Below are 19970 nucleotides of genomic sequence, written 5' to 3' on the forward strand. Positions count from 1 at the left end.
TTTGAGCCCATTTAATCATACAGTCTTTGACTAGTTCTGTTTCCGAGTCAATTTCTATTAATACGTTATATAACCTTTTTATATGCATTGGACTTTGATCTCTAATTTGTTTAAGTAAATTATCCTCGACTTGCATAAAGCCAATTTTTTGATCTATTTTCCATCTAGCCTGTAACTGCCCGTACTGAAACCATGTTTGAATTACCTTTTCCTTTTTTAATAAATCCAAAGATTTCAGTTGTGGTACACCTCTTTCTGCAGTAAGAAGCTGCCTGTAAGTAATTATATCCTGTTTTTGTACTATATTCATATTTTCTATTGCATGTCTGGGGATAGCCCACATAGGTATCTTATCATTTAGTTTATATTGATATTTTTTCCAAACCCACAGTAGAGCATTCCTTAAAATATGGCTTTTAAAATTCTTATCCACCTTTTTGTTATATAGCAAATAAGCATGCCAACCATATACCAGAGCCAAGGTGGCGCAGTGGTTAAATGTAGCACTGCAGGCTACTGCTAGATCAGCAGTTCAGCGGTTCAAATCTCACCGGCTCAGGGTTGACTCAGCCTTCCATCCTTCCGAGGTGGGTAAAATGAGGACCCAGATTGTTGGGGGCAATATGCTGACTCTCTGTAAACCGCTTAGAGAGGGCTGAAAGCCCGATCCCTTACAAGGTTATCAGGGACCTTAAGTCTGCTGTCTCCTTGTATGGGATCACCTCTCCGTATGCACAAGGGTTGTTTGCTACTACAGCTAATACTTACACTATGACTTTAGAAGACTGGAAAATGTTGTGTGGTATGATGATGACCCCTTCCCAACTTTCTATTTGGTCGTCTCAATATGCTCATGAAATTCAAAAAGCCATTCACAGGGGTTTACCTGCTCTTGTGACCGATGCCCATTTGTATGGCACAGGTGCCCTTCTCACGGCTCAACAGCAGGCTACTTCTCTGGCGGCTGCTTTTACCATAATTTCTCAAGCAGCCGTGGCAGCCCTGAAAAAGGTGGATGAGATGTCGTCCACCCCACTAAAATCTTTTTCTAAAATTATATAGGGCCCGAATCAGGCATATTCTGACTTTGTCGATGACCTTCAAAAGGCGTTGGTGCGTCAAATTGAAAATGTTGATGCTCAAAATGAATTGCTCATGAAATTGGCTTATGAACATGCTAATTCAGATTGTCAAAAGGTTCTGCACGCTCTCATGAGCAAACCCGAAGCCACCATTGCCGACTACCTGACGGCTTGCCGGGTGGTCGGCACTAACACTTATAACATGGAAACCTTGGCCATGGCCATTCAGGGAGCTTCCCGGAATAATCCTAAATCAGACAACTGTTTTAATTGCGGGAAGCCTGGCCATTTTCGATCTCAGTGCCGGGCACCTGGGGGCGGGGCCGCTGCCGCAAGCTCTCGCCCACCGAAGCAAAAAACAGTCTGTCCTCGTTGTAAAAGGGGATTTCATTGGGCAAATCAATGTCGCACAAACCCCATGCCCAAACCTGACTCACAGTCGGGAAACTAATCCTGGGTCATTCAGCCAGCCCCACACAAAAGGCTGATGCTGCTATGTCTGTTTCCTATTTTCCTTCTTATTTCAATCTCTTGGCAAGTGAATCTATTGATGCTCCAATGTCTGGCTCTTCCTATTTTCTTCCGGTGATCCCGGCTACCTCTATTTCATTACCCCCTATGATGCCTCTCTTAGTTTTTCCTCATCGTGATTTCATGTCTCAAGGAGTTCTTGCTACTCCCTTTCTTACTGACTCTTCTGATTTCTCTTCTGTTGCTTTGATTTTTATTCCTAATGTCCCAATGCATGTTCCCGAGGGATCCCTGGTAGCCACGGCCATTCCGGTACCCCTCGAGACGGACCCAAATGATTACCATGACAGCCATGAAGCCATGGCTATAGAACAATGAAACATGCCCGCCCCTCAGCTAAATTTCAAATTAAGGGCCATTCCTTTCTTGGTATTTTAGATACCGGAGCGGACGTTTCGGTCATCTGTGAGGAGGAGTGGCCAACTGATTGGCCTACTGAAGCATCTCCCGCAGTCCGCAGTGTAGGCGGCATCCAAACGGCAAAAATCAGTAAGCATTGGCTACCAGTTGTTTCTTCTGATTCTTCTGCAGTAGCTCACATCAAATCTGTCATTTTGCCCCTTCATATTAATTTGTGGGGCCGTGATCTTATGCACCAATTTAATGCCAAATTAATCTTGTAGTAACTGCTTTCTATTTTGTTTGTCATGTCTTCTTCTGCCTTGCTTTCTGATCCTTTGCGACTAACTTTAAAAACTGAAACCCCTGTCTGGGTTGATCAGTGGCCCTTGACCAAGGAAAAGCTTAAGGCTTTAACAGAACTAGTGCAGGAACAATTACAAAAAGGACACATTGAGCCATCCCTGAGCCCATATAACACCCCGGTGTTTGTTATAAAAAAGAAATCTGGTAAATGGCGTTTTTTGCATGATTTGCGGGCCGTTAATAAAATTCTCCAACCCATGGGGGCCCTGCAGTGCGGCCTCCCCAATCCAAATTTGATTCCCCAAGAGTGCGATCTCATGATCATTGATTTAAAATATGCCTTTTTTTTCTATACCATTCCATGAGAAAGATCGCAAACTGTTTGCATTTACTGTCCCGGAATTTAACAACTCCAAACCTGCTTCTCGCTTTCAATGGACGGTCCTGCCTCAGGGAATGCTCAATAGCCCCACCATGTGTCAATATTTTGTAGATAAAACTTTGCAGCCGTATCGGACGGCACACCCTCACTTTTTAGTTTACCACTATATGGATGATATCTTGGTAGCGGCATGTGGGCCCCCAGGTACGGTTTTAGCAACATTACCTTTTCTGATTAACCTTCTCCATAAAAATGGCCTGCACATAGCTCCAGAAAAGGTTCAAACAGCACAACCTTTTTCGTACCTGGGTCATAAGCTTTTGGCTTCTCATGCTGCACCTGCACTGCCAAAATTGGACTTGCCACTTACTCCCACATTAGTACAGTTACAGCAATATTTGGGCTCCATTAACTGGGCACGCCCATATATGGGGCTCACAACCCCTCAACTGGCTCTGTTGTTTCTGCATTAGCAATGGGCAAAAACCCTGTGGATATTATTAAATTAGATGAAACACATCAGCAAGTGTTAAAAGAGGTAAATGAGGCCCTTGCTCAAATTTGGGTGGATCATCTTCAGGACGACACCCCCTTAGCTTTCATTATATGTAACACTCTTGGGCTCCCAACGGGGGCCGTGGTGCAAAAAACTTCAAAATTATTAATTATTGAATGGGTAAACTTATCTCACACCCCAAAATCTACTATTTCTCAGAAACCTGCTCTTTTTGCAGCTCTAATTACAAAAGCCCGTGTCAGAACAAAGTTGTTGGCCGGAATTGAACCTTCCACGATTTTTGTCCCTTGTTCTTTATCAACTTGGGAGACTTTACTTGCTAACTCGGAAAACCTTCAATTCGCACTCGCCGACTGGCCAGGTGAGATTTCTTGCCATGCACCTCCCGACCCTAGATTGGCTCTTTTGAAAACTGTTCCCCTGCAATGGCACACTCCATATTCCCCTCTCCCGCTTCCTCAGGCCATGACTATTTTTGCTGACGGAAGCAAGACATATGGAGCTTGTGCCTGGCAGCAGGATGGCTGGTGGTGTACAAAATCCCCCCCCCCCCGAAGACTTCCGCTCAGCGTGCGGAGCTTGCTGCCTCTATTTTGGCTTTTTCTACTTTTCCAAATAAACCCTTCAACTTGATTTTGGATAGCCTCTATGTAACTCAGATTGTGAAATCAATCTATGAGGCCTATCTTTCTCCCTCATTGGAACCACAATTACTCTCGCTCTTTTTATCTTTGCAAAAGTTAATTTCTGCCCGCACCCATTTTTTTCATGTTTCCCACATCCAAAGTCATCAGCCTTTCCCTGGGCCTCTCCAGGAAGGCAATGATGTGGCCGACGCCGCAGCAGCGGCTGCTACCAACTCTTCTTCTCTTTTAACTTTGACAGCTCCCACCCCATGGGAGAGTCATTCCTATTTTCACCAAAACAAGAAAGCGCTCATAAAACAATTTGGCATTACTGCAAATGAGGCCTCTGCCATTGTTCAGCAGTGCCCTACCTGTAGCCAGCAGGCAAACTCTCTCCCTATGGGGGTAAACCCCAGGGGGACAGAGTGTTGCCAAATTTGGCAAATGGATGTTACCCAATATCCTCCATTTGCCCCTTGGAAATATTTACGTGTTTCCATTGATACGTATTCGGGCTACATTATGGCATCCCCCCAAAGGGGCAAAGCCACCAAACACATTATTAATCATTGTATTGGGACCTTTGCATCGCTGGGACGCCCAAAAGAATTAAAAACAGACAATGGCCCTGCTTACACAGGTGCAGCCTTTGCTGCCTTTTGTAACCAATGGGGCATTGTGCATAAATTTGGCATTCCTTATAACAGCCAGGGTCAGGCGTTGGCTGAGCGTGCCAACCAGACATTAAAACATGCCCTGGACAGATATATTGGCAATAGGGGGAAAATGCCCCCTGGCCTCCCAGCAGTGCAAAACACGCTTAACCTTTGCCTTTATACCCTGAATTTCTTAAATCTTACTGGCAGCCCACCATCCTCAGCAGCAACTCGTCATTTTGCAGCTCCACCTACTGCAGACACCCCCCGTCCACCTGTCTACTATCGCTGCTTGCCTGACCTGATGTGGCGAGGACCTGCTGACCTGATTACCTGGGGAAGGGGCTACGCTGCAATCCAACTAAAAGACAAGGTTCTTTGGATCCCAGGACGGCACGTAAGACCATATTTACCCAAACCACCTACACAAACACAGACGCAGCCTGACCATGGTCACCCAGCAAGAACCACCGTTCGAGGCTGTCTCTATCTCTGACCTGAAAACAGGGCAGAGCACCCTCCACCCTCCACTCCCCCAACTGGCTGCCCCGTGTTCCACCGCAGGTCTCCCTACTTTCGAACATGGTGGGAGGAAGTTTCCAAGCCCGTGGACTGCAGAGCGTTTTCATATCACATGGTTATCTTTGCTTTATTGATGGTCATTTTGTTTTTGCTTATCTGGGTTGGGGAATGTCAGGCAGTTCCTGCTGGGGCAAAGGATGCCTCCACCCCACCTCATCGGCCCAAACGCACAGTGGATTGGCATGTAAATGAATTTCATTTTCTTATACATAACCTTACCCGTATTAATAATCTGTCTGATAGAAAAAGGTAAAGTCATATTCTTCTGCATTCCTTTCTTGCCAGATATCTCACAATTCAAAATCCTCTATCATATCAAAAAAGGACTTAGGTAATTTTGCTCGCTTTTGGGTATTTTGGCGGAGAGCCTTCTTGTCTTTATTGGTATCCATAACGTCACCCAGTAATATACAGGATCTATAGTCCCAATGTACTAACTTAGCGTGAAGCATTTTGTAAAATTTATCTTGTTGTTGATTGGGAACATATATTCCCAATAGTAGTGTCTTTTTCCCTTCTAAAACCAAATCTATTGCAATATATCTTCCATTGGGGTCTGCTTCAATTAATTCAGCTTTCAAATCCTTCCTTAAGTATATAACTATACAATTTTTCTTCTCAGTGGCAGAAGCTATAAAGTGTTGTCCAAGTCTTGTATTAATCAGGTATTTTTGATCAGTTGATCTAATATGAGTTTCTTGCAAACAAATTACATCATTCTTAAATTGTTTAAGATAGTAGTTTATTTTCTTCCTTTTCTGTGGGGAATTTAAAGCATTGACATTCCAAGTTAGAAACTTAGTTGCCATCTTTAGCCCCCTGAAGCTTTTAAAGAGCCATCTGAACACCTTGGAATTTAATCTTTGGCCTGGCTCCTCCCACTGCTTCTGAAGTAACACCTGTAGGCTCCTGAACTGTGGCTTGTGCTTGTTGCTTTTTTAATTCCTGTTCCATTCATCTAGTAACCACGCGGGCTTGTCTTTGTTCCTTAGCTTCTTGTGCCTCTGAGAGAACAAGTTGGTCCCCCCTTGTTAATGCTTGAGTGGTTTGCTCTCCATCATGTCCTTCTTATTCTCTTTCTCTGGATCTAGAGGGAGGAGGGTGTCCAGCCTTCAATATGTTGCTGTAGAAATCTTGGGCCTTCCATACTGAATTGAGGTGATATCTTTTTCCAAGGTAGCTAAATGCAATGCCGGCTGGCGCGTCCCATCTAAACTGTATCTGGCGATTTTTAAGCTCTTCGACTAAAAAGGCATAGTCTTTCCTAGATCTCAACATTTTAGGTGGTATTTCCTTCAAGACAATCACCTCCTGGCCCCCAATTTGAAGCTTAGTTTTGTAGGACTCCTGTAATATCGTGTTCCTCATATCTCTAGTGGCAAAATACACCACTATATCTCTTGGTAATTGCTTTTGTCTTGCCAGCCAGGAGTTAACGCGGTAAACCTTTTCGATTTGCCAGTCGAAATTCCCTCCTGATCTTCCCACCATCAGGTCAAAGGCTTCAGAGAGAATCTGTTTCAGGTTCTCTTGTGTTTTTTCCGGGAGGCCCCTTATCCTTAAGGCAAATTCCATTTGTCTATACCGTAATATTATGATTTCATTTTCTACATCGCTGACCTTTTGCTGGACCACATCCATCTTCATTACCAGGTTCGTATTAGAGTCACTAAGATCTTCTAACTTTTCTTCAAATCTGAGTGTATAGCCTGATAGAGAATTCAAAGCCATCAGGAAATCCCCCCTAATCGCTTGATTACATGTCATAAGTTCTTCGGACATCTGTTTGTTAGAAGCAGCTATCTCTTCCTTAATTTTTGCTTCCATCATATCAGCATGATTTTTTAACGCATCAATTAATTCTTTCTGCAAAATTTCTCTTGTCAAGGGGTCCCCTGCAGAAGTAGGAGGAAGTAATGACTGTAATTTAGTGGAGGGCGCTGGAGAACTCCCGGCACTTTTCGATGCAGGGGGAGGAGTTCCCCCTCCTCCTTTTTGCTTAGAAGCCATCTCAAGTTTAATCTTCTTTAGTCAATTAAAAAGTCCAGGCAGTCCAATTATACAGCAATTGCTATTTGGTTTGATAATAAATCACTTCTTGATAATAAATCACTTCTAGGCTTCACAAGAATGCTATCGGCGTCTCGCCCCTCCTACACAGCTCCTACACAGCTCGGCGCCATTTTTGTAGAGCTTTCAGCAAGTAATTATCAGAAGAAATTCTTTACAAATGGAGCTAAGGATTTATACATACAAGTAGAAGTTCACAAATATTGGTTCAGCTCGACTTGAAATCCGCAGTAAATCATTCATTGTGCTGAGGATGAACGAAGACCTTCATTCTGCAACAAAAGGCAGAATGATTCCTGGTGCAGAGCTGCTATGCTGCCAGTGCCCTCCCCCTTCCTCCCAGATTTTAGGCTGAGAGGATTAGTTAGAGGGCTTCCCATGCATAGCCCGAAGAGGGGGTAAACAAACTGCTAAACAGCTTAATGGATTGCTGTTTAAACAGTTTAACGATGCCAAGATTTGAGAGCTGTTAAGAATAACAACTTCCTGTCAGGCCCCGCCCACCGGAAAAGCTGAGTTTGATTAAACCAGTGTTTTTCAACCACTGTGCCGCGGCACACTAGTGTGCCGTGACATAGTGTAAGGTGTGCCGTGGGAAAAACACTTTATATATAGTCAATATAGGCACAGAGTTAAATTTTTTTAACATTTTCTAATGGTGGTGTGCCTCGTGATTTTTTTCATGAAAAAAGTGTGCCTTTGCACAAAAAAGGTTGAAAAACACTGGATTAAACAATTCAAACTGTCTTAACAATTCAGTTTGGAAAAAAATGATAAAATGATTAGATTGCATCATCTTCAAATTGAATCTTTGCACACCTCTAGTGTCTATCTTTTTAAGAGAATTAAAAAACAGAAAGTGGACAAAGGTTTTTGCACTTCCTTTGAATATCATGACAGAGATGTGTCATACAATTTAATTAATAAATAAAAACTACAAAAACAAGAGAAATACAGTGATTTTCCCCCTGAAGACTACTGATCCACCACTTTTAGCTTTCATTTCTCTTCACCAAATGTTTTGATCTTCAGAGTAGATAGATGGATATAACTTGTATTATATTTCAGGAGGTAATTAATATTGTCACATTTTTCCAATCATATTTATAATACTATTTTCTGTATTCATAAGCCATCTCAATAGGAGGAACATCCAGACCAGTTCTTGCTATTTTAGATGCAATTGGTCTTGTCAATTGTTACAAGAACATATTTGCTCATCAAGAGCAATTCAACATTATAACACCCATGCTACCAGTCTGAGCTCGCCTGTCTCTTGCACAATTTTTGTAGGAATTTCTCCTATGTATAATTTCTGAAGGCCTTTCCCCTGTGCATTACCAGTTCACATGAATGAGTTGCTAGACAAAAGGAAGTAGCATATCATCACAGGCTTACAAGCAGAGTGGTTGCACTTTGAATGTTTCATTAGTGGCTCAATGACATTTGAGAACTGAACTTGAAACCATGGAGAGACAACAAAGTTCACCACACTACAAAGTTTTCCAATTTGCTAATCTTACTTAACATACTTGAAAAAGAAATCATAATTTCTCCATAATGCATATTTCCATTTATAGCTCTGAAAGCTTTCAGTGTGGTGTATTCTATACACTTGTGGGTCCAGAGCTTCTGAGGCGTAGCATTAAACATTATTCAATTTAAGCTAGTCAGAATCTGAGCATGGGATGGAGATATGCAGCTTGATAATGGTACTTCTAAAAACAAACAAACTTCAAAAATGACTTCCAAACCACTAAAGGTTCTATTCTATTCTGTCTTAATCAGATCCCATCCATAGCATCTCAATAGTGGAATCAATTATCTAGAGGAGTTATGGACTTCATTTAACTGGATGTTTTCAACTAAAAGCTAGTGACCGGCCAGTCTGGAATGCTTTAATTTGAATTCATGTACTGAGAAGAGGATTGGATTCAGTGGCCTAAACTCCTTTCTCCAGCTCCGATTCTATAATTTTCAGTTCTATAATTCTTTCAAACTATTCAGTTGAAGTGAAAAAAAAAACCCAAAATGTTGAGAGAGGGGGGAGCCAACATCGCGACGACACATCACACGGACTCGACAGTCCGAGTCCGCCGATGAAACTTTTGTTCTTGGATGGTCCGGTAGGACCAAAACCATCCCGAAGAGATGGTGACAGGGAAGCCAAAACCTTGCTGGTCACAGGGACATTGCAAAGTCCCTGATTGACCCAAGGGTAGACAAACAAGCAGCCCCCAGGCTGGCATAGTCAGAGATGGCTCCCAAAGGAAAAGACGAAGCGAAAGCGTTCCATCTGGTGAGGTTTTTTTCTTTTTTTACTTTCAGAAGATCGCGTTAAGAAACTTAAAAAAAAAACAATAATAACTAGTCCTCAAAGTAAGAATAAAGCGGCAAATTTAATACTATTGGACTGCTACTGGAAAGTTTCCTGCTCTGGTTTGTAACGATGTTTTGTGAATTGAAGTAATTGCAACATTTCCTGTTTCCCCGCCTGAAGTCTATGGATTGATCTTTTTTTCTCTATTTTTTTTCTACCCTAATTTTTTCTGTTGCCTTAAATTAAATTTCTTCTCTTATTTCAATAAATTCTTCCTTCTATTGGTTAAAATTATATTAAAGATATCTAAGGAAAAAGCATAAAAAATAATAATTGAATAATTATTGAATCTACCACTTGGAAGCCAAAACCTAAACTTTGTTTTTCTTTGGACACAATGTATCCTTTGTTCTGCTTTATTTGGCTTTACTCACCTTACAACAGAAGGATTTGGAATTTGCTTATAAAACCTGATAAAGGCTCAAAAGCACGAAACCTGTTTTGTTAGTGTTCCTGGAAAACATCTTGGCAAGAGAAGGAAAAGACAAGAAAGAGATAAGAACCCTTCTACTTTAAAAACTTCGAAAGAACTTGTGTTTAAGATTTAAAATAAATACAGACATATCCCCTAAAATTTTGACAGGCTAGAGTGGCAGATTCCTTTTCCTATTTTCTTTTTCTTTATATTCCTTTACATTTTGAAAAATGGATCAATATTCAGAGGAAGAAAACCTAATAATCCAAAACATCCTGGCTGGACTTCAAAACATTTCAGAAGGACTTGAGAGATTTGACAAGAAATGGGACAGTCTATGGGGTGCTACAGTAAAAGAGGAGGGGGTTGGAGCCCCAGAGACCAAAGAAGGGAATGGAAATATAGAAAACAAAGATAAGACGTCAGATGAACCCATTAATGGAGTAAATACGAGTGAAAGCGAAAAGAAGGGAAGCTGGAAAAGTGTTTTTGACAACTTGGAGCCTTTTCTCCAACTTCAAGATGCAGGAGGAAAAAAAGAATGAAAAGGATGGAATTAAGAAAACAAATATATCCAGAAATAAGTTTGATAACCAAAGCTAAGCCTACGTTAATAACAATTAAAGAGCAATGTAACTACATGAGAGAAGAGAGAAGTTTCAAATGCGGAAAAGATGCCAATAAGAGAATTGACACAACTGCTGGCGAGAGAGAAAGGACCATTTTGCTACTGGAAAGACACTGGTTGATAATGCCAGTTGATGATAAAAATTAGCTAATTTTTGATGATTAATAAGTAGGGATTTTAGTATTTTGTAGACTGTTAGATTATCATTGAATGTTTATTCATTAACATATAACTTACCATGATATTAACAATGAAATGATAACCTTAATTAGGATAAATTTGCGGGCCACAAATTGCAATTGAGATTTGGTGAAAAGATTTATAAATCTTATAAATTTGTGTTTAGATCCTGCTATGAAGGTATAAATAACTTGGATTAGAATGAGAGGTGACGTGACATAAATAGCAAACAATTGTTTTTTTTCCTGTCTTCTTTCAACTGCAATAACAAAAGGGAATGTTAATGTATATTTTGGTGATTATCAACTAGAAATGCCAACATTTTTTAGATTGTTTTAGATTTTAAATGGTTATTTTGTTAACACATATTAACAGATTGTTGTTTAGAGATTGTTGCTTTTTTGCGCCTATGGAGAGGAGAGGTGTGAAAAATAGTAAATAACCTCTAGTTAACTATAATAATAATAAAGATATGTTAGGGTTAGGGTGGCTGTGTTCTTGAAATCTTAATTAAATGAAAATGGTGGTATGGTGATAGTAAAATATATAAATTTTAACATATACAATTCAAACTGAATGGAATATATGTGATTATGGAAGAAACACATGAAATATACTTGTGACCAATGGATACGCTTTCTACAAGATGTAATGAAAGATTATTATTTTTTGTGTGTGTGTTTTTTCTGTAATAAAGCCAATAAAATGTTTTCAACCCCCCCCAAAAAAAATGTCTAGTATTCCCTTCCACATAGACATGTATGCATACACACATACATATTTGTCTATGTATATTTGTGAGATCTGTCTGGTGATAAGCAAAACATTCCTTCTAATAGGTTGCAAAGGATGGTCATTTTTTAAAAAATAGCAATGTTACAGCAAAATCTTTCTGTTCCTTCATGATACCAGATCAGCAGTGATAAGATTTTATTCCCAGACTGATAGAAATTATTACATAGTTCAGTTTCTGGCCTTCTTTTACTTATAACATAATAAATAACATATTATTTATAACTATGCAAACATCATGCTTGGAAAATAATAAATAAAATGTTTGGCTTAGAGGGCTGCTAAATAGCCTGACAGCACAGAAACTTGTATAGATAGCATTCAGGTGAGCCTTGGCAAGATATTATGTCAGCAACTCTTAAGGGTACTGCTTGGCAATATGCCAAATGGGAGTGGAATGCCAAGATATTTGCATTTAGTGTTTTTTTCCTAATTGGGTTGAACAACCCAGTAAGAGATTGGTGATGCATCTACCATAAATCCCCCCCCCCCAAAAGAAAAACAAGTAAAAACACTGTGTAAGTTCACTCATCTCAGAATCAAGAGGCAAAAATGCAAATAGGAACCTTGATGATACATTTGGAATGTATGCATTGCATTAAAACTGGCTTGTAGGAGACCTTTTGAAATGGATGGGTGTGTACCAAACAGTAAGAGGAAACTGGAATCCGGAATTGCTCATAAGATGTTCCTTTTGTAAATGACAAGAATGTACTCAGAAACAACTTAAGTCATGTCATTTTCACCAGAAAAATATGGAAGCCCTAGAAGCCATAAAAGAAGCCACAAGAAAGAATAAGCAAACCACAGGTTTTTACTTTTTCTCTTGAGGTATAATTAACAATCAAAAGGTCACAACTTGGCAAGAAGATTAAATGTAGGCAGGAGAGATCTGAAATTTCAATGGTGGTATGACAAAGTTTACAAAATAATTACCATCAAATGAATCATATTAAATCACTCTTCTCTTTACTGAAATGATGTACAAAGGAGTTTCTGTTTTTCTGACTTAATATATGGGTATTATGTGAGAGATCAGATGAAATGTTCTTTTTTTTTTGTTTCTTGTAAGTTTGGCTTTGTTAAACTTGTTGCAATAAAAACTATGCCAACAGGCTCTCTTTCTTTCTTATGATTGTTTTATTTTGCTTCACCAACATTTTCCATTTAAATTTCATTTTGCCCAACAAATGTCATTTAATTAAAAATATATATAATTTTCATGATTATATGTAAAAACTTGAAAGTATGTATGGCAGCCTTTCTGAGTGTCCTCTAGATGTTAGAATACAATTTCATAACTGCTGGGGAAAATGGGAATTCAACACATCTAGAGTGTAAAAAGAGGGTTTGTGGTTGTTGGTTATATAAGAAACCCCCCTGCCCCAAACCTAAATTAGCATTATTTACAAAACTTCTTTTCCTGAATTTAACACACCATCCTTTCTTATTATTCTCCCTCAAATCTTATGAAAATTAGTTAATCTTAAAGATACTAATCCTGGAAAGAAGCCAATTTACCCTAAAAGACAAGGTAAATTGGGATAATAAGGATTATCTGCAGGGTTAAAAATGGCCCCACAGATGCACAAAGGTCGCCCGCCAGGATCATAATGGTAGTCATTCTATAAATGAGAAATCACTCCTCATGGTGCTCATGAGAACATCCAGGCTATACTCTCAAACTTACCAATTGCACACAGTGATTCTTATTTTTATATATCAACCATCAGGCATGAATCCCAACATTAACAATAAAACAAAATAATTTTTCATAATAAAAGATTAAAAACAAAATAAGCTGCATTATTCTTACTAAATTGTGGAATAGGTAACTAGAGCTTCACTGATCTTAGGATACTACCTGAGTATCAAGCAACTTTCTGTTCATTATTTAAATATGCTTGGATTGATATTTTAAAGGTATATTGTTATTGATAATGATTTAAAAACTCAAAATATTGTGTAGGTCAATGTTACTTAATGTGCTAGATAAGAGAAAGAAAATAAGGACAGACTATATCAAAAATATGTGACAACTAAGCCTATTTATTCCTCAAAAGGAGAACTGAACAGTTTTATATTTTCAAAATAGTTCATGTGATATGTAGATGGAAAACACAAACATATTAACAACTCAATTGGTCATAAAAATAATTTTACCAGCCTCTCCCAAATATATTATTTACCACAACTAATTGATAAAATGTGTTGAGCACTGATCTCAAAAGGAACTTCTATTGTCTTTGCTAAATGAGTAACTGCCAAACTAGAAAGGAGTGGATATCAAACTTTCAACAACTTCTAAATGAGTAAGAGGAAAATGTAAAATTAACTATATGCTTCAGTTTTTGCTATTTAGGAAATAAGACTTAATTGCCATGCAAACATTTCTGTGATAACTGCTGTACATATATATATATGGAATTGTGTTATGAGTTCTATTAACCACCACAATTTTTTAAAAGAAGTATAGTCTAGGATTCCTTGTCAGTTTTTTTATTCAATCATAAAATTTATCTAAGTAGCAGAAATTGAACATTCAATACAAATTTGATATTTAGAAATATAACAAGTTTTAAGATCATATCAAAAGATTTTATATTAAGTTGATGGCAACTTAATATCTTACTTTGTTTCATTATTACATAGGATCATCTATCTATCTATCTATCTATCTATCTATCTATCTATCCATCCATCCATCCATCCATCCATCCATCCATCCATCCATCCATCTATCTCCTTCCTACCTACCTACCTACCTACCTACCTACCTACCTACCTACCTACCTACCTACCTAATATATATCAACACATGTCAGTAGATTTACTTACATGAGAGTTCTCCTTCTTTAAAAGAATAGCTGGGAAATACTCAGCTGTTTAGCTTATCTATACAAAGCGTCTTTGTATTTGTTTAAAGTTGGAATTGGGGCGTGCATCTCAGCATACAGAAAACAATGCATTTTTACATGCAAGGCCTCTTACTCCCACTGGTACTTGGAATGAGAGACAGATTGGAATAAAACATCATCGGCAACCAGTGACAACAGCTGAATAAAAAAGTAGGAGCTTTGGTCTATCAGGAATTATAGAAGGGTACCTCAGAGAGTAAACACAATAAAATTGACATATCAGAAAATTTAAAATAAGGGAAAGGAATATAAAATTATTCCACGCAAAATGAAAAACTGCTAACTGCAAAAAGAGGTTACTCTAAATCTCTATCTTTTTTGTACCAAATTACTACATTCAGGGAGTCACTTTTTTTTTATGAAGGGCTCTGAAGAGTATGATAGTCCCCACTAGATATCAGAAGTCCAAAATTCACATTTAATCCTTTAGAAGCAGTAGTATCAACATTACAGAATCAAAACTGCACAGTTTGCTTTTTAATCTGACTATGTCTGGAATTGATGTTAAGATTCATCCATGTTCTTTTTTTAATGATTTCAGCGATCAGATACAGTCATGTGTCTTTCTCTTAAATCACTATTAATTGCCTATGTATGCTCACACAAATGTGGCTACAACACCACTGTCATTAACAACCTTAAGTAACACCAATGTAGAATCTGTTTCCAGAATGGAAGGGGTGGGGAGCAGGAATGATCTTATACTTTATATTTTGCAGTCTAACTTTGAAGGACAACTCCCATTCCATATCAAAAATAGGTTCTACCAATCTAAAAAAAACCAAGCAAGTTCTGGTTTGGGCACAATAGAAGAGTTGTCACATACTAGTTAAGGAATGTCTTGTAATCTTTTTTTGGCTGTTAGAGATACTGTGCTTTTCTTTCCGAAGTCACATAATATGTCAGACATACATGAATGTTTTAATGCATAATTTTTTTATAAAGGCTTGGCATACCACCAGTCAGAAAAAAACCTAGATGGAAACATAATGGAAGCTTATAACTTAAGGTAAATGATTTAGCACTACTCCAAGTTATTGTGTCATCCGACATTATGTCTGAATACTTTTTTCTCTATTTTTAAACGTTTATTCTAATAGTAACTTTTGCATTCATTTATTCTTCCACCTTTATGACAAGGATAATGCTGTAGAAACTTGCTGGAAAAGTTAAAAAAAAGATGTTTGTATCTACATAACTTTATATATGCACAACACCTCATTCAGGGGTGGGTTTCAAAAATTGTTCGAACTTACTCTGTGAGCGTGGCCTCCTTTGTGGGAGTGGCTTGCCACCCATGTGACCGGATGGGAGTGGCTTACTGCCCATGTGACCAGATGAGAGTGGCCTGCCACCCATGTGACCTGGTGGGACTGGCCAAGACAATGTTATTACTAGATATTACTAATTACTAGATATTATTAATATTACTAGATCATTATTAATGCGTAGATAACTGCGGGACATTACACACCCACCCACACAGAGACACAAACTATGACAGTGCCAGGAAAACACCAAAAAATAAGAACCCCCCCCAAAAGACTGCCAATGAAACCAGTTTTTTTTTCCTAAGCCTAAGGACAGGAAAGACAAAGTCACTGGAATAAAAACCATCAAGGCAATGTGGAAAATTATAAAGGACAGGCGCTCACAGAACCATTAACCACCTCAGAATTACCTAAACAATGAGGGTGAAACACACTAAATCTGGCAAAGCTGCCTTGCAAGAAACCTGGCCTGCCCATAGAAAATCAGTCACTTTGAGACATATAAACCTTGTCTGAACACTTAAAAGCAATATATTGCATCACAAATAAAACATTTGCAAAAAGAAATAACATTTCTTGTAATAAACATTCTATAAACAATAAATAAATAAAAATTCCCTAAAAATAATTAGAAACCACCACGTTCAGAGAACACCAAAGGACCCCACAGTCCTCTCCCTCCTTATATTTTTCTTTTTTGTCCTAACTTTCTCCTCCTTCCCCCCCAAACCCACTTCCTTCTACCACTGATAATGTTACCTAGTTTGGTAATGAAATGCCTGTAAGAAAACCACCAAGCTCAGAAAGCAGCAAGGATCCCACTATCCCCCACCTCCTCTTTCTCCCTCTCTTTCTCCTTTTTGTCCTTTCTCTTTCTACCCCCCCCCCAAACCCCACTCCCTTTTAGCACTGATGATGTTACCAAACTAGGAGTGCTGGAGAGGAGCTCTCACAGGGCGAAGAGCTTCCTGCTACAGGAGCAATCTATCTGCAGCCGTAAATGATTGCAAGCAGCAGCTTCAGGCACCTGCTCACAGCTGACAGTTGCATTTGGGAGCGGAGGTGGCGGCAGCGGAAGTGGGCACAGCACAGGATGTCCCAGAGCCCAGGCACTTTTGGAACCTTCGCAGGGCCAGGAACCACTGGAAAACAAGCCCACCACCATTTCCGAGTGCCACATCTTCGCTCCGCAAGCGGCAGACGCACCTGTTGCGAGGCTGTCCCATGCTCCAGCCTGGCCAGGGAAGACAGGAGCCCTTCATGCCTGCCAAGCCTCCACACGACATGCCACCTCGGTCGCACCAGGGCAACCTTCCGCCCACCCGCCAGCCTGCCCACTGAGTGATGGCTGGGTGGTCGCCGGGTGAGCCCCGCTGCCCAGCCACGTGGTGCCCACTGCTCACCTTGAAGGCAACGTCGTGGAACTCGCCACTGCTGCTGAGTGAGGACTGGCTGGGCAGCGCCCCCCCTTAACCACCCTCTCCTGGGCCATGCCCGCACCCCTACCTGGCCCGCCTGCTGAGTAGGAGGAGGAGGCGGGGATGCGTTGCTGGGCGGCTGGCAGGGCGGATGTCGGTGCGGCGCTGCCGCACTTCCCCTTGGAGCTTTTCTTATGGACATGTTGGTTGGTGCTGCTTCAGGGTGCCCCGGGTGCTGGATTCTCTGAGCGCAGCCCATTCCCCCTCCCAAGAAGACTGTTTTCTTTTTAAAAACGCCTCTGCAGACGATCTTGAAAACCTGTGAGGTTGCTTTGGGAGGGGGAAGACAGGCAGCATTCCCCCCACCCTATCCCTGGTTGCCTGCAGCCTCGGAGCCTGCAGCAACTTGCACAGTAAAGGCAATTTACTGGGGAGGGGGGAAGAAATTGATTTTTTCCGTCCCTCTTCATGAATCCCCACCTCAATTGGAAACGAGCTGGCTATGAAGGGAGCACAACCCGCACGGCTTGTTCAAACAGCAAAAGAAGGGACAGGAGAGGAGTTTGGCTGTTTGAAAAGCCCCGCTTGGAACTCCTCTCCTGTTCCTTCTTGCTGTTTCTACATGCCGAGTGGGTCGCGCTGCCTTGTCCACAAGTGCGCTTTGCAGCGACAGGGGCCAGGAGCGATACCAGCGTTCCCAGAAATTAATTACTTTCGGGTTCACCGACCATCTGGTCCGCGCGAACCAGAGCAATCCGGGAGGAACCCACCCCTGACCTCATTTCTACTATTTCATAATATTAACAGATTTCAAATTGGAATTTATCTCCAAGAAATCTTGTCTACCAAGATTAAACTGGAATTGTCTCCAATTCACTCTTCTCAGTTCTACTTTCCCCTGTTGCTGGAAAATTGTTAATGGTCCATTTGCTTTTTGTATTGGATTGACCATGTCCCAAAGGATCCAAGGAAAGACTATTGGATTGACTTTATCCATCTCTCTCCTTCTGTTCCTCTTCTATAGAAGGAAAATTTGATACAGAATATGTTTTCTGCACACTGTAACTAATTCTTGTCCCCTACCAGTAAGTTTTTTTTTAAAAAAAAATCTAGTATCATGTATAGAGGAAATTATTTTGTTTCTTCTTTTTAGTAGAATTTTTTTTTTTTTAGATTTAAAGTTTATTTATATGCCGCCCTTTTCCCTGGGGGGACTCAGGGCGGCTTACAACTTAAAAAAGGGGGGGAGACAAACTTTTAACATATAAGACAAATACATAATTAAAACACAACATTCATACTATTCGGGCGGGTTGTAGTCTTAACCCCAGGCCTGACGGGATAGCCAAGTTCTGAGGGCTGTGCGGAAGGTCTGGAGGTTGGTGAGGGTACGAATTTCCACGGGGAGATCGTTCCACAGGGTCGAAGCTGCCACCGAGAAGGCTCTCCTCCGCGTAGTTGCCAGTCGACATTGACCGGCAGATGGGACTCGGAGGAGGCCTAACCGGTGAGATCTATGTTATTGATTCAACCTATGCAGAACAATCAGATTCTCAATTTGCTATATTTGCCTTTCTTGCCAGGCATTTTGGCTAGGAGATGTCAAACGAAAAATAAACAGGCTGAACAAATCTAGCAGTGTTTGCAGAATGAGCTGGTAGTTGTCCATTTACAGGAAGAAATCCATAAATCACTATCTTAGATGAACTAGGAATTAGTGGTAGACAGAGGGGAAAAACCATGGGCAAAGAGGGATAGAATCAAGATCACGTGAAGTGTTAATACCACTTTATAATGTCTTGGTAAGGCCACACTTGCAATACTGCATTCAGTTTTGGTCACCACTATGTAGAAAAGATGTGGAGACTCTAGAAGGAGTGCAGAGAAGAGCAACAAAGATGATTAGGGGACTGGAGATTAAAACATATGAAGAACGGTTGCAAGAACTGGATATGTCTAGTTTAATGAAAAGAAGGACTAGGGGAGACATGATAGCAGTGTTCCAATATCTCAGGGGTTTCCACAAAGAAGAGGGAGTCAAACTATTCTCCAAAGCACCTGAGGGCAGAACAAGAAGCTATGGGTGGAAACTAATCAAGGAGAGAAGCAACTTTGAACTGAGGAGAAATTTCCTGACAGTTTGAACAATTAATCAGTGGAACAGCTTGCCTCCAGAAGTTGTGAATGCCCCAACACTGGAAGTCTTTAAGAAGATGTTGGATAGCCATTTGTCTGGAACGGTATAGGGTTTCCTGCCTAGGCAGGGGGTTGGACTAGAAAACCTCCAAGGTCCCTTCCAACTCTGCTATTGTATCAATAGTTTTATTCTCCTCAATAGCTTTCAGCATTTAGAAAGAAGTCATATGAGCTAGACAAAAATTAAGTTTTTTAGGCTTTATCTGTGCATAAGTACATCCAATATGTTCTGTTCTGCTGTATAACACTGCTAAGGAAGAAAAGGAGAGAGAATATGGGTCTTAAAGATAATAAGGATGATCTTTAAACATCAAAGAAGTCATAACTGTCTATGTAATTAATGTAAATATTATTTCACATTTTAACCATTAATATTAGAAGACAACAGTATACAGTTAGCCCTCGGTTATGACCACATATGGGAGCAGAGTTTACATGTTGCAATCATAAGTCAAATTGATCATAATTTCATAAAAGTTTTTACAGCAGTGTAAAATCCATCATGTGATTGTTAATCAAACCGAGTTTCCCCAATGGGCTTTTTTGCTGGAAATCAGCAAAAAATGTCATAAACAGTCATCATGTGACCATGGGATGCTGCTACCAGTCATAAATGCGAGTCAGTTGTCAAACTCCCAAATTACTATCACATGAAGGTGGGGGGAGGGGTGTGATAGTTGT

The 19970-nt window shown here is 40.1% G+C and overlaps 1 protein-coding gene across 1 annotated transcript in view; it reads right to left on the reverse strand.

Moving 5' to 3' along the window:
* Positions 1 to 7169: 7169 nt before the first annotated feature.
* Positions 7170 to 19970, reverse strand: part of LOC148043639 (SH3 and PX domain-containing protein 2A-like) — a 140945-nt gene continuing 128144 nt past the window's right edge. The window contains exon 6 of the mRNA XM_087725789.1: positions 7170 to 7363. Coding sequence (XP_087581915.1) covers positions 7327 to 7363 — 37 coding nt within the window. The 3' untranslated portion in view covers positions 7170 to 7326. The remainder of the gene's footprint in view (positions 7364 to 19970) is intronic.

Source organism: Thamnophis sirtalis, unplaced genomic scaffold (genome assembly GCF_051295495.1).
Source record: "Thamnophis sirtalis isolate CommonGarterSnake01/CBP01778 unplaced genomic scaffold, rThaSir2_p1.2 scaffold_11, whole genome shotgun sequence".
NCBI lineage: Eukaryota > Metazoa > Chordata > Lepidosauria > Squamata > Natricidae > Thamnophis > Thamnophis sirtalis.